Source organism: Carcharhinus amblyrhynchos, chromosome 12, assembly GCF_965287045.1.
Source record: "Carcharhinus amblyrhynchos chromosome 12, sCarAmb.v2.hapA, whole genome shotgun sequence".
Lineage (NCBI taxonomy): Eukaryota > Metazoa > Chordata > Chondrichthyes > Carcharhiniformes > Carcharhinidae > Carcharhinus > Carcharhinus amblyrhynchos.
In genome coordinates this window covers 84,859,040-84,873,142 of record NC_137335.1, presented here as the reverse complement: position 1 = coordinate 84,873,142, position 14,103 = coordinate 84,859,040, and the positions used below count along the sequence as shown (strand labels likewise).

The 14,103-nt window shown below is 41.3% G+C and overlaps 1 protein-coding gene across 1 annotated transcript in view; it reads left to right on the top strand.

The window, feature by feature from the left end:
- Positions 1 to 14,103, top strand: part of col12a1a (collagen, type XII, alpha 1a) — a 257,960-nt gene that overhangs the window by 194,683 nt on the left and 49,174 nt on the right. The window contains exons 51-55 of the mRNA XM_080200857.1: positions 2,013 to 2,171; positions 4,382 to 4,459; positions 5,639 to 5,725; positions 6,967 to 7,020; positions 7,872 to 7,967. Of these exons, the coding sequence (XP_080056983.1) occupies positions 2,013 to 2,171; positions 4,382 to 4,459; positions 5,639 to 5,725; positions 6,967 to 7,020; positions 7,872 to 7,967 (474 nt within the window). The remainder of the gene's footprint in view (positions 1 to 2,012; positions 2,172 to 4,381; positions 4,460 to 5,638; positions 5,726 to 6,966; positions 7,021 to 7,871; positions 7,968 to 14,103) is intronic.

The window sequence follows — 14,103 nt, the reverse complement described above, 5'->3', positions numbered from 1 at the left end:
TCAGACCTTGCCTCTTGGCAGTATCCACCTGGCACTGTTCCCTGGAACTTCCAAAACACTGTAGGGTTCTACGATTCTTGTGGCATTAATAAATAATAAAAAAAAGCTTGAGGCTATCCAAGACTTATTGCTTTTACAGAGGTTGATTGTTATAACTGCTTTAACACTCCTGAATTGAATAGCTAATAAAGCTTGTCATTGTAGCGATTTTTTTTCTCTCCTCCATCTGACAAACATGTCCCCACACTTCCATCACATTCACTTATCGGAGGAACAAGATTAGGCCGCTTAGCCCATCAAGCCTTTTCCACCATTCAGTCAGATCGTTGTTGATCATTACATCAATCCACTTACATGCCTTTGCTTCATATCCTTTTTTTAAAAGTCTTTATCTACAAAAAGCCCCTGATAACACCCTAACTAGATTCCCTCAGCTTTCTGAAATCATGGGAGTGTAACCCAAAGTTATGCACTTTCATAACGTGTTAAACCTTTCTATCATTCTGTTGAAACAGCATTCTTTCCCCAGCTCCCCACCCCCCTCCCCCACTTTCTTAGTATATGTTTCCAACTCAACTCATCATGCAGTCTCCTAATTCATCCAATTGATGCTCTAAGTTACAAAGTTCAGCACTTTCTTCAGTCCTTTCACATTCCAATCTCCTGGCCTTTCAAGGCTTGGTTCTTCTCAATTTGTCTTTTACTCTTTTATAACTTGGCTGTTGCTTCAGTCAGCTGAACCTAGAAGGCCACCTACTGCCTACATTGGGTGTAACAGTAAACAATTTGTCTGTCTAGGCTTGCTGTTTCTCCTTAAACATTTCTATGCATAAAGCCTTCTAAATTAAGTCTTTAATGACGAAATATATTTTTAAGCTTCCCTGACAAAGTTAAATTCGGTTGTGGCAGAACTCGTTGCGGAGGATAAAATAATGGAAAGGAAACTGGAAGACAAAATGCCAAAAAAAAATACTGACCACTAAATTCCAAAAATTAATTAAGAAAGAAAGCAAGCCTACAGCACAGAAATAGGGCAATCGGCCCATCAAGTTTGCACCGACCACAATCCCACCCAGGCCCTGCCCTTATATATTTACCCACTAATCCCTCTAACCTACGCATCTCAGAATACTAAGGGGCAATTTTAGCATGGCCAATCAATCTAACCCGCACATCTTTGGACTGTGGGAGGAAACCGGAGCACCCGGAGGAAACCCATGCAGACACGAGGAGAATGTGCAAACTCCACACAGTGACCCAAGCCGGGAATCAAACCCAGGTCCCTGGAGCTGTGAAGCAGCAGTGCTAACCATTGTGCTACTATGCCTCCCACATTAAACCAGCATTAATGTGTAGGAGTATACAGCTCTGGCAATGTCAGATTTTATTTCTGCTCACCAATTCAATTCTAATGTTTTTTTTCTAGGTCCCTGACGGGTCCATTTTTGAGTCAGTATTTGGAGATATATTAATATATGAGGTGTGATTGTTCTGCTATAGCAGAGGCAGGGACCTATGTAAAATAACAAAAACAAAATAAATCTATGATGAAGTACAAGTGCATTTTTTATGCTCATTTGAAAGAGTAAAACAAATCATGGAAAAGAATTAGGAATTTAAACTTTTATTTCATTTTGGCACATTATATAAATGCAAGCTATTGGAATGTAGCAAAACATTCCAATGTGCATCACAGTAGCATTATCAGGTGAAATCTGACCCCAAAGCATGTAAGAAAATATTAAACCAGCTGGCCAAAAGCTTGGTCCATGATGAATGTTTCAAAGAGTATATCAAGAAAAGCCGCTTGAAGGAGGAGAGAGAGAATTAGGGAGGGAATTCCAGAGCTTATGGGTCCACGCAACTGAAAGCAAGTCTGCCAAGGATATTCGGAGGTCAAATTTGGAGGATTGTAGAGTTCAACTAATTCTTCAATTTGCTGAATACAAAAAAAGTATTTCAATGTGTGAAACATGAACTCAAACTGGCATTTTCCCATGTCTCCTGTGCAGGTTCATATTATGGTAAACCAGAATACTGTTAAGCTGATCGTGGACTGTCAAGAGATTGAAGAGAAGATGGCTAATCCACCTGGTAACATTACCACCGATGGATATGAAATTCTCGGAAAGATGGCTAAATCTAGAGGACCAAAGGGCAAGTCTGCTCCAGTAAGTGATTGATTTAACACTCAGGTATTACTGCAGGTCTGTTTTTGCTGGGTCATTTGATAACAGCTGTTGACCGACATCAATATTTATCAGCCATTCCTTCTGGATGGTTCATTCATATCACATGGAGTTTGAAGTAATGTATCATATCATTCATATCATACATTCATATCACATTATTCAGTGATGAGGGAACTGAAATTACTTTTGAGGTGAGGTTAGCCTCTTTCTCATAAGCCTTCACCGCAATGCTAATGTAGGCCTACTTATGACACAAATAAATAAACTTAAACTTAAGGTATACAAAATTGTCAGGGTAGGGAGAGAGTGGACAGGAGGAACCTATTTCTCTTGGCAGAGAGTTGAAAAACCAGGGATCATAGATTCAAGCTAATTGGCAGAAGGATTAGAGGGGACATGAGGAATTTGTTTTTCACACAGTGGGTGGTGGGTGTCTGGAATTCACTGCCTGAGTTGGTGGTGGAGGCAGAACATAAGAACATAAGAAATAGGAGCAGGAGTAGGACATCTAGCCCTTCGAGCCTGCCCCGCCATTCAATAAGATCATGGCTGATCTGTCGTGGCTCAGTTCCACATTCCCGCCCTCTCCCCATAACCCTTAATCCCCTCTCTTACCAAAAACCCATCAACCCGCGTCTTAAAAATATTTAGCGAGGCAGCCTCCACCACTTCAACGGGCAGAGAATTCCAGAGATTCACCACCCTTTGAGTGAAGAAGTTCCTCCTCAACTCCGTTCTAAACCGCCCCCCTTTATCTTGAGTCTGTGCCCCCTAGTCCTACTGTCCTTTCTGAGCGGGAAGAGTCTCTCCACCTCTATCCTATCCATCCCATTCATCATCTTATATGTCTCAATGAGATCTCCCCTCATTCTTCTAAACTCTAACGAGTACAAGTCTAGTTTATTCAGCAGTACAAGCCTAGTTTATTCAGCAGTACAAGCCTAGTTATTTAAAAAGAACCTGGATCAGCACCTTAAAGTGCTGTGACTTGCAGGGCTATTGGTCATGTGCAGGAGATGGGATTAGAAAGGATAGCTGGGTGTTTTTCAGTTGGCATGGACAAGTTGGGCCGAATGATCCCCTTCTGCGCTGTATTATTTCTATAGTTTTATGGTGATGAGTCATGGATCCAAAGACACCTGTTGATTCCTGTGTGCAACTGTGGGCACAGGGGCATGTGTCATTTTTTCTGTCAAGCCATGGAATTATAAGCAGGAAGAAACACATTACAATTTTGTGATGCAATGTGTTGACTTCTGAATGTGATTCTGAAGCAGGGCAAGATTCATAATCAAAGACCTAGTCAATGACTCAGCCATAATTTTAAGAATGTATTCAGGCATGCAACCTTGTGAACAAATTATGTGTACATTACTTCAAACTCCACTGTTTAAGGCATATCTTCACATGGTTTGAATTCTGGAATTGCTGACACTCCACTGAAAGGAAAATGTGAAACAAGGGTGCAATCATTGCAGTCAAACCATGAAAATAATAAATTATTTCCCTGTCCCTGAATGATTCATTCAATAGGACCATTCAATTGATGAATATTACTTTTTATGGGTTGGAGTTCCATTCAATTGTTGGAATATTCAGAAAATTTAAGGTTAGGGACAGAAAATGCTAGAAATACATAGAACATGCATCAGCATCTGTAAAAAGATTCAGCGGCTGCTATAAGCATATAGGCCCTCTGTCAAGCTAGGACTGGAAGCAAATAGATGGAATAAAATGGAACAGGAAGGGAAGAAAGCAAGTGTCAGGTAGAATATACTTAATGCTATCACAATACTATACAGCCACTTTTTGTAAAAAAGCTAAAAAGAGGTGAAATTACTGGCCGCTTACACCAAATAGGAAGTCAAAAGGCTTTAGAAAGATGGACACAAGTCAAAATAATTCATCATGGGATAGACAGAAGGGAATGAAAAGCAAAATACTGAAGATGGTGGAAATCTGTAATGAAACAGGTACTGCTGAAAACATTGAAAAGCGTCAAGCAATGTTTGTTGAGAGGGAGAAAAAACAAGAGTTTAGCTTTTCAGGTTGATAACCTATCATGAGAAGGGAACAAAAAGAGCTCAAAGAGATTAATGAAGTGACATTAAAGAGACAAAGAGCTACTCAGGCTTGTTATTCGTTGAGGTGTATTATAAATGATCATTTTCTCTTTCTTTCAATTTTAGTTTGAAATCCAAAGCTTTGACATCATTTGCAGCCTGGGTTGGGTCATAAGAGACAAATGCTGCGACCTTCCTTCCACGGCAAGTATCCACCTGTCAGCAGGCGACAAAAGATGGATTTTTGGTGTTTTATTTGGATTGACAAAACTGACAGTTGTTTCTTTGAATTAACTGTGAAGAATTTTTGCTGCAAGCACGCATAGGGGCATTAACTTTCGTTCTTCTGTTTCCTTTGAACACTCCTGTTTATTGGCAATGGCAATTCTTTTATGAACAATAAATATTAATCTGACTGGGTGACAAAGAGCCTTTGAAATTTGTGTTGGCAGGCTGCATGCCTGGAAAATGGGCTATAGGAAGAGTAAGGCATAAGGGAAGGTGGATTTGAGGAAGTCATGCAATGAAGTCTCCAAGAATATGTCTGGAGTTAGCAGAACTACAAGCATTCAAGTTGTTGTAGTCTTCTTGGCACTACAAAAGAGGCTGGGCAGATACTGCACATTCAGTTGGTGCCACAAGGGCACTTTCTTTTCACCTACTGTCCTGTACTCTCAAAATAACTGTGAGTGATGGCATCAGCATCTTTCAAATGATTGGTTTGCTGATATCAGATTCAATGCATTTGATCACCAGAAAAGAATGGCCTTGAAAATTTTCAAATTATTGTAAAAACCCATGTCTTTAAGGGGAAAGTAAATCTAAAAGACATCAGTGAACATATCACCTCTACCTGTCTGCCATATATGCTGTTGATTCCTAAGTTGTGTGGGAAACTTGGCTTGAGCAATATGTGCAGACATTTTTGAACATTCCAAAATTCTGAGATTAGAAGTCAAATTTTACCAAGTTTTGTTTTTAAAGATGGAAAACTTCATCATTCTGGTGTCCTGAAAAGAACGAGCTAGTATAGAGAAATGCCTTGTCTAGGGTTGTATTTTTATGACCAGTTGTAACAATCATTATGTGGTATTTTTCAGTAGTATCTTATTTATAGTTGCAGGAACAAGGTGCAAAGTATTGCCTCTGATATTTGTTATAGCTCTAAGGAGTTATTTCACATGCAAAGAAAAGTAATGATGTCTATCTCTCCACATAAGAACTGTGAATGCCCTTATCTAATTTAAAAAGTAAAAATAAAAGCAGTTGACTTGATTTCATTGATTTTAACATCAATAAAAAGACTGATTTTTAGAGTGATTATCCTTTTTGTAATAACTTGTTTCATTATCTGCCAAAGTCATCTGCTTTCTATGTTTTCAGAGAGATGAAGCAAAATGTCCAGCTCTTCCACACGCCTGCACATGTGCTCAGGACAGCAAAGGGCCCCCAGGACCTGCTGGACCTGCTGTAAGGAAATACTTCATTCATTTCCACTTACTAGCTTAAAACACAGTTCATGTAATCCACCAAGCTAAGTGGAAAACAAGAGACAGAAAATAATATATTGTGGCAAGGATGTGACTATTGCATTTTGCAACAGTGCTGATGGCATTTGAAACACTTGCAGAAAACACTCACGTTCTTAGAAACATTTAGTCTCTGAATGTAATTTAAATTGACAGAAAATGAAAGGATTTTGTTTAACGATTATGAATTATCCAGTGTCAAGTGAAGGAATATGCTGAGCTAGGACTTTCTATGCTTGAGTGTGTATAATTTACTAATTGCGTCCATTGAAACAGAGTTTAGTGAGAGGGAGGAACTGAAGGAGATCAGTATTAGTAGAGAACAGGTGTTGGGGAAACTGATGGGATTGAAGACTGATAAATCCCCAGGGCTTGATAATGTAAATCCCAGAGTACTTAAGGAAATACTGGATGCATTGACAGTAATCTCCCAAGACAGTATTGACTTTGGAACAGTTCCTACAAGTCGGAGGGTAGCTAATGTAACCCCACTATTTAGCCTAAGATTAGTAGTGGAGAAAATTTTACAATCCATTATCAAAGGTTTTATCACAAAACACTTAGAAAACAGTAGTAGGATCGGACAGAGTCAGCATAAATTTATGAAAGGAAAATTATGCTCGATAAATCGAGGATGTAACTGTAAATTGATGAGGGGGAGTCAGTGGATGTGTTTTATTTGGACTTTCAGAAGGCTTTCGACAAAGTTCCATAGAAGAGATTAGCGTGTAAAATTAAAGTACATGGGGTTGGGGGCAATGTATTGTGATGGATGGAAAACTGGGTGGCAGACAGGCAACAAAGAGTAGGAATAAACTGATCTTTTTCCAAATGGTAGACAGTGACCAGTGAGGTACCACAGGGATCAATGCTGGGACCCCAGCCATTCACTATGGCTGGAATGTTTTGGCTGTCCCACACTGGTGGATTCTCTGGTCCCACTGCAAGGAATGGAGATTTGGCTGAGCACCAAATTCTCCATCCTCGCTTGCAGCGGGGCGTAAACGGCCAAAAAATTCCTATCAATACATATTCATTTCCTTCTTGTTTGGATTGTGTTTTTGTGAGTGAGGAAAGGGGAAATGGGGCGAGCGGTGGCTGCTGCAGGACTGGAGGGAATCCATATGTATAGAATGCAAGTGGTGCTTATTTTGCCTTCTCTGTGGTTTGTTCCATTAACAGGGTCAAAGTGGTAGCAAAGGACCTAGAGGAGAAAGAGGTGCACAAGGACCGCCTGTAAGTATCTTCTTTTAAATTTCTTCTGGCTTTCTTCCTACATTTCTGCTGAAGATATTAATTAATGTTGGGGTTCAGTTTTAGGGCTGCCAGCAAACCTTAGCTATCATGGCTGTGAGTGCTAGCAGGCTATTTTACAACTGCAGGCATCTTAACCCAGCTCAGTCTCATCTTTAACTGGCATTCACACATAATTTTTCACTGTGGCCTAACAGACAGCAAAAAAGAGGAACTCTGATAAATGCCTCTTTCTTCACCAGCTGTGAAGCATCTTCCACCAATGTTCCAGCTGTGGCTCAGTGGCTATTAGTCTTGCCTTTAAATCAAAAGGTCATAGGATAGAACCTATTCCAGTGACTTGAACTAATACTTTCCTGTACTACTGAGGAAGTGTTGTACTGTCAGAGAAATCAACTGTCAGTTGAGAGACATTAAACTGAGGCTGTGTATGCCCTTGCTCCCAGCTGGATGCAATGGATCCCATAGCATTATTCAATCAATCAACATCAGAAAAATAGATTATAGAGAGATTATCTCGTTGATTTTTGTGAGACTTTGTGTAAATTAGTGTGTTTTATTACCTTATCACAGATGAGTTAACTCAGCACAGACTGGAGACTGAACCTGCTTTGCATGGTTCTATTACATGCTAACTTATGTAATTACCTACAAAGCCAGCAGGACTTGTAAGCTTCTGGCCAATATCTGGGTGAAATTTATGCATGTTTGGTTTGGAGCAATGCTCAGATTTACGTAATGGGCGCAGATGACTGCAATAACAGTGATAGATTTGCTTTTGTTTGTCATGCAGAAAGCAAAAATAATAAAAAATTTTAATTGCTTCTTTTCAGGGTCCTGCAGGTCCACGTGGTGAAATAGGGCCTCCAGGCTCACAAGGCCTCCCCGGTCCTCAGGGTGCTAATGGACTATCGCTTCCAGGAGGACCAGTGAGTCTATTTGTTTTGCTTCCTGTCACCTCCCACATTTCATGACAGTAGTGGTGAACACAGTCCAGGACAAGTCGATCAGTGTGCATTTCAGCACAACACTGTTGCATATAATTCAGTTTGCTTCTAAGAATGGGCAACAGGACCAATCCTACAATAATATTATAATTCTCATGGGTCATAATCCTTTAATATAGTATATATATAAATGTTTAACTTCAAAGGCATTCCAGTCCATTACCAAACTGCATAGCATTTGGAACACAGTGGTATAATTCAACAAAGGCAACATAGATTTATGAAATCATGCTTGACAAATCTACTGAAATTGTTTGGGGATGTAACTGATGAAGTTGACCAGGGAGAACTGGTGGATGCGGTTTACTTAGACTTTCAGAAGACTTTCAAAAAGGTTTCACAGAGCAGATTACTATGGAAAGTTAAAGTGCATGGAATTGCGGGTAGTGTCTTGAGATGGATAGAAAACTGATTAGCAGGCAGGAAACAAATAGTAGGCCTTTTTCTGATTAGCAGGCAGTGACTAATGGGATACTGCGTGGATATGTGCTAGACCCCAACTGTTCACATTATATATTCATGATTTGGATGGGGGAGCTATATGTATTATCTCCAGATTTGCAGATAATACAAAGTTGGGTGGGAGACTGAGCTGTGAGGAGGAAGCAGAGATGCTTTGGCATAATTTAAACAAGCAGAGTGAGTGGTCAGCAGAATTTGTAATACGCATGGAAGATGCAGTATAATGTGGATAAACGTGAGGTTATCTACTTTGGTAGCAAAAATAGGAAGGCAGATTATATTTTAAATGGGTATACATTGAGAGAGGTGGATACTCAGTGAGATTTTGGTATCCTCATTCCTCAGTCACTGAAAGTAAGCACATAGATACAGTAGGCAATAAAGAAGGCAAATGGAATGTTGGCCTTCATAGCGAGAGGATATGAGTATAGGAATATGAATGTTATAGCACAATTTTCTATTGGGCGTTGGTGAGGCCTCACCTGCAGTGTTGTGTGCTGTTGTGGTGCCCTTATCTGAGGAAGGATGTCCTTGCTATTTAGGGAGTGCAGCGAAGGTTTACCAGACTGATTCCTGGGATGACAGGACATTCATATGAGGAGAGACCTAGCTGGTTAGGAATATATTCATTGGAGTTTAGAAGAATGAGAGAGACCTCATAGGAACTTATAAAATTCAAACAGGATTAGACAGGGTCGATTCAGAAAGAATGTTCCCAATGGTGGGGGGGAGGGATCTGGAATAAGAGGATGAGAGGTAAACCTTTTAGAACTAAGGTGATGAGAAATTTCTTCGCTAAGAGTGGTGAATCAATTGAATTCACTACCACAGAAAGTAGTCAAGGTCAAAAAATGTTATGATTTCGATAACAAATTAGATGTAGCTCTTAGGGCTAAAGGGATGAAGGGATATGGAGGAAGCCGGGATCAGTGTCTTACACTGTGCAGTGTAATAAATTGCAGAGCAGGCCAGAAGGCTGAATCGCCTACTCCTGCTTCTATTTTCTCTTTGCTATGTATGTTTCCCCAATCCTTTCAATCAACTGATTTTACAACTGATAAAAGTATTACCTACTCTAATAAAAAATAATTAGAAGATATTTTTATTATCTGCTGACTTTTTGCAGATTATGGGTTTTCTTACAAAATTCAAAGAGGATGTACTGGCCCCCTTACCATTGATTAAGTGATCATTCAGTGCTTGTCAAAATCCCAACTTGGTGGCAGCTTTGTCAAGATGAAAACATTTAATTACCTATTTTTCCCACATTTCCAGGTTTGAAATTAATATAAAGTCAGTATTTCAAGAGGAAGGGGAGAAGAAATGTGGAATGTTTATTAGGGAGATTGTTTTTGCCCAGATATAAAAATCTTCCCATTTTGTTTTATTTTCATTCTTGGGGTGATGACATTGCCAGTATGGCAGCATTTATTGCCCATCCTTCATTACTTTTGACAAGCTGAAGATGAACCATTGAGCCGTTGCAGTCCATCTCATGAATTTGCTCCCAGTGAGCTGTTAGAGAATTCTAGGATTTTGATTCAGTAATGGTGATGGAATGGTGGTATATTTTCATGTCACAAAGATGTGTGATTGTGACATATATTTGGAGGTTATAGTCTTCTGAGTGCTCTTGTCTTCTGAGTGCTGGAAGTTACTGATATGGAATGAAACAGTATTGCCTTAGCCTGCTTGCTTCTCTTGGGTGTTAATTGGTGATACAGTTTCACAGTTTGTCTTCTACAAAGGATAAGTTGTGAGGAGTGTTACATTACCTCCAGTCTTCCCTTGTGTCGCTTTGTTGTTCACTAGCTGTACACTCCCAGAACATTCTACAGGTCAGGTCTGCTTTTCCCAATCAGGCATGCCAGGAGCTATCACTTATAGCATATTGATTTACAGTCCTAGTAGCGTGATATTCCTGAAATGAAATAGGATCCAGAAGAGATGCATAATGTGTTGAATCAAATTTTTCACAGCCACACAAAAAAATACAAAACCACAATTACTTTTTTGGTAGAAAATTATTCAAGTTTCTCTGAAATTGCCCGCAGCTGGGATTCTCAAGCAATAAAGAACATAAGAAATAGGAGCAGAAGTAGGCCACCTAGCCCCTCGAGCCTGCTCCACCATTCAATAAGATGATGGCTGATCTTGTAGTGGTTCAGTTCCACTTACCCGCCTGCTCCCCATAATCCTTAATTCCCTTATTGATCAGAAATCTACCTACCCGTGACTTAAACATATCCAACGAGGTAGCCTCCACCGCTTCAATGGGCAGAGAATTCCAGAGATTCACTACCATCTGAGAGAAGAAGTTTCTCCTCAACTCTGTTCTAAACTGACTCCCCCTTATTTTGAGGCTGTGTCCTCTAGTTCTTGTTTCCTTTCTAAGTGGAAAGAATCTCTCTGCCTCCATACTATCAAGCCCCTTCATTAACTTATATGTCTGTATAAGATCACCCCTCAGCCTTCAAAACTCCAATGAATACAGGCCCAATCTACTCAATCTCTCTTCCTAAGCTAACCCCCTCGTCTCCAGTATCAACCTGGTGAAACTTCTCTGCACCCGCTCGAAGGCCAATATATCCTTTTGCAAATAAGGGGACCAAAATTGCACACAGTGCTCTAGTTGCAGCCTCACCAGTACTTCGTACAATTGCAGCAAGATCTCCCTGTTTTTATATTCCATCCCCCTCAGGATAAACGCCAACATTCCATTTGCCTTCTTGATCACCTGCTGCAGCTGCAAACTGACTTTTTGCGATTCATGCACAAGGTCCCCCAGGTCCCTGTGCACAGCAGCATGTTGTAATTTATCACTATTTAAATAATAGTCCATTTTACTATTATTCCTTCCAAAGTGGATAACCTCACACTTGCCAACGTTATACTCCATCAGCCAGATCCTCGCCCACTCACTCAGCCTATCCAAATCTCTCTGCAGACTTTCCGCGTCCTCCACGCAATTCGCTTTCCCACTCATCTTTGTGTCATCAGCAAACTTTGTTACCCTACACTCAGCCCCCTCCTCCAGATCATCTATGTATATGGTAAACAGTTGAGGCCCCAGCACCGATCCCTGCAGCACGCCACTAGCCACCAACTGCCAACCAGAAAAGCACCCATTGATTCCAACTCTCTGCTTCCTGTTAGATAGCCAGGAGTTTCAGTTGGGTATCAAATTCTCCGTTTTTGCTTGGAAGCGGTGACGGGGCATACAAGACTGGAGAATTTCAGTCACTATTTCAGGGATCAAAATTTGACAATGGAGAGAATTATTTGGTGCTGATAAATTCTTTGAAAGCTTCATTTTGTATTTAGTATAGTAGTGACCACCAGGCATGCTCCAAAGGGAAGTAAGTGGACGCAGTTGTTCCATTTTCTTTTTTAGTGGTGAATGATTTAATTAGCTGACATCGCTTGTACCTTGGTTAGTACTGCCAAATTGTTCTCAACGTACAACTACTTATCAAAAGAAAAATGCAAACCTTCAAGAGGTTTGTAAGTTGCTTACAAACTGTGCCAGTCTACAGGTGCTGCCCAAAGTGAATGAAGGTGAGAGACATCTGTCCAAATCTGTTTACTCAGAGAAGACTGTGTCACCTTGGTTGAAGAGAAAGTATTTGGAGCATTGCCGTGTCAATAGATATTACTGGCTTCTAAATGGACTCAGCCCTGCTGTTGCATCAACATTGATGAAAAAGTACATAATCAGAAGGAGACACATTCAAGAGACAGATGGATTCAGTTCTTTGTTCAGGAAGGAAATGCTTAGTCCATGAACAAGATATTAGAGATGAGATAACGGGGAGAAATCTATCGCCCCGTATTGCTTCCGACTTCCTGGTGAAACAGTTCTTCAGGTGTGAGTTTTGCTTTCGCACAGCTCAGGTCCTACTGATGAAACAAAGGTCTCTATCGGTCAAAGTGCTGAATGACGCCGCACTGATGAAATTCAACAAATAGACAAGATTTGAATTTAAGACTGACTTTACAGTGGATGCTATAAGCAGTTTTATGGAATGCAAAAGCAATGTGTTTATAATGCTGTTCATTACCATAGGTCTTTAACAGCTTTGCAAGGCAGAATATGGCATTGCTATAGACTTTTTTACTCTTCATTCCAATTAATCTCTCAACAATCTGCTACTTTATCCATGACTCTACTCTATTGGCATCAAGGCTTTAGTAAGAAAGATCTGTTGGCATCGAAACACACAAATGAAAGCCATGGCACTGGATGTAAAACTCTTTCCAAGTTTGTGTAAGTGCAAATGTCCCAACACAATTGCCAGCTTCCTCAATCCATCATTTAGTTAATTATTTCATATATATTCAGAAAAAAAATCTGATTGTCAGAAATTTAGCCAAATAGGATTAATTTACTTTAAAAGGCACGTGTAGAAGACCTTTGCACCTCTACAGTCTGAAGGTATCTTAAGCCTTAACAGGTTTCAGTTCCTATCATGAAATCATAGAAGGCTGGCCTTTTGAAACAATTCATTTATTGCGATGCCCTTGCCTTTTTCCATTAGCCCTACATTTTTTCCTTTTCAGATAATGATCTAAATTCTTTTTTAAGAGTCTCAAGTGACCCTGCCCAGAGCACACTCTTGGCACTGTAATCCCAATAATAAATCTCCCACACTCTGTGCAATACAGAGGTCACAGTTGTCAACATATTTAAAAGCTCGGGGAGGCACCTATTCACACCAGAGGCTGACCGTTCTGGGCTTCTGTGCCAATGCAGTGGCCCCTATCCCTTAGCCTGCAACCTCCCAATACCCTCATGGTCCGATTGTGGCCCCCAGAGCATTCCCAGGCCAGCTTGACCACCACCTCCCCACCCACCATCCAGGAGCACCCTGCTTTCCAGTCCCCCCATACCCCAGCAGTGATGATCTCCCCCCCATCCCGCCCCTGCCAACAGACCAGCACCCATTAAGCAACCCTCTCCTCCCACGCACACTCCCAATGTCAAACCCCCCGCCCAGGACACCCCAGGCTGACCAACCCACCCCCAGATCGTACTGATCGTTAGCCTCCCTCCAACCCCGACTGATCCCAATGCAGTGTGGCAGCAGGATCTGTCACCACCACCCCCTTCCTAGGCCCCACCCCCAGCAGGCTCCACCACGTTGTTCCCCACTCCCTTGGCACAGCCTGATGCCCAGTGGGCACTTTGCCCCTTGGGCACTGCTGAGGCATGCTGGTACTGCCAGGGTGCCTATGCCCAGGGAACACCCTCCCCTCCCCCCGCTGTCCAACCCCCTGGAGGGGCCCCAATTTCCTCCCTTCTCTCCAGTGGGGTCGTCCTGCTAGTTCCCCAAAAGTGGGGAGCTAGTCTGAACCCCGCTGGAATGAAATACTTCTGACGGGGTGGGAGATGCTGGCAGGCTTGGAGAATTCCGTCCTGGGCTCGCTAATCACATTAAAATAAATTAAAAACAGATACAAACTACTTACCCTAGTGTTCCTGCTGATTTCCAGCACGGCTCATATGGTGCTGGATATCCAGCGCTCGGAGATGCACGCATGGTGGGAACACATGTGAATCCGCGAATTGGCTGACAAGCGATTCTAAAAAATTAGC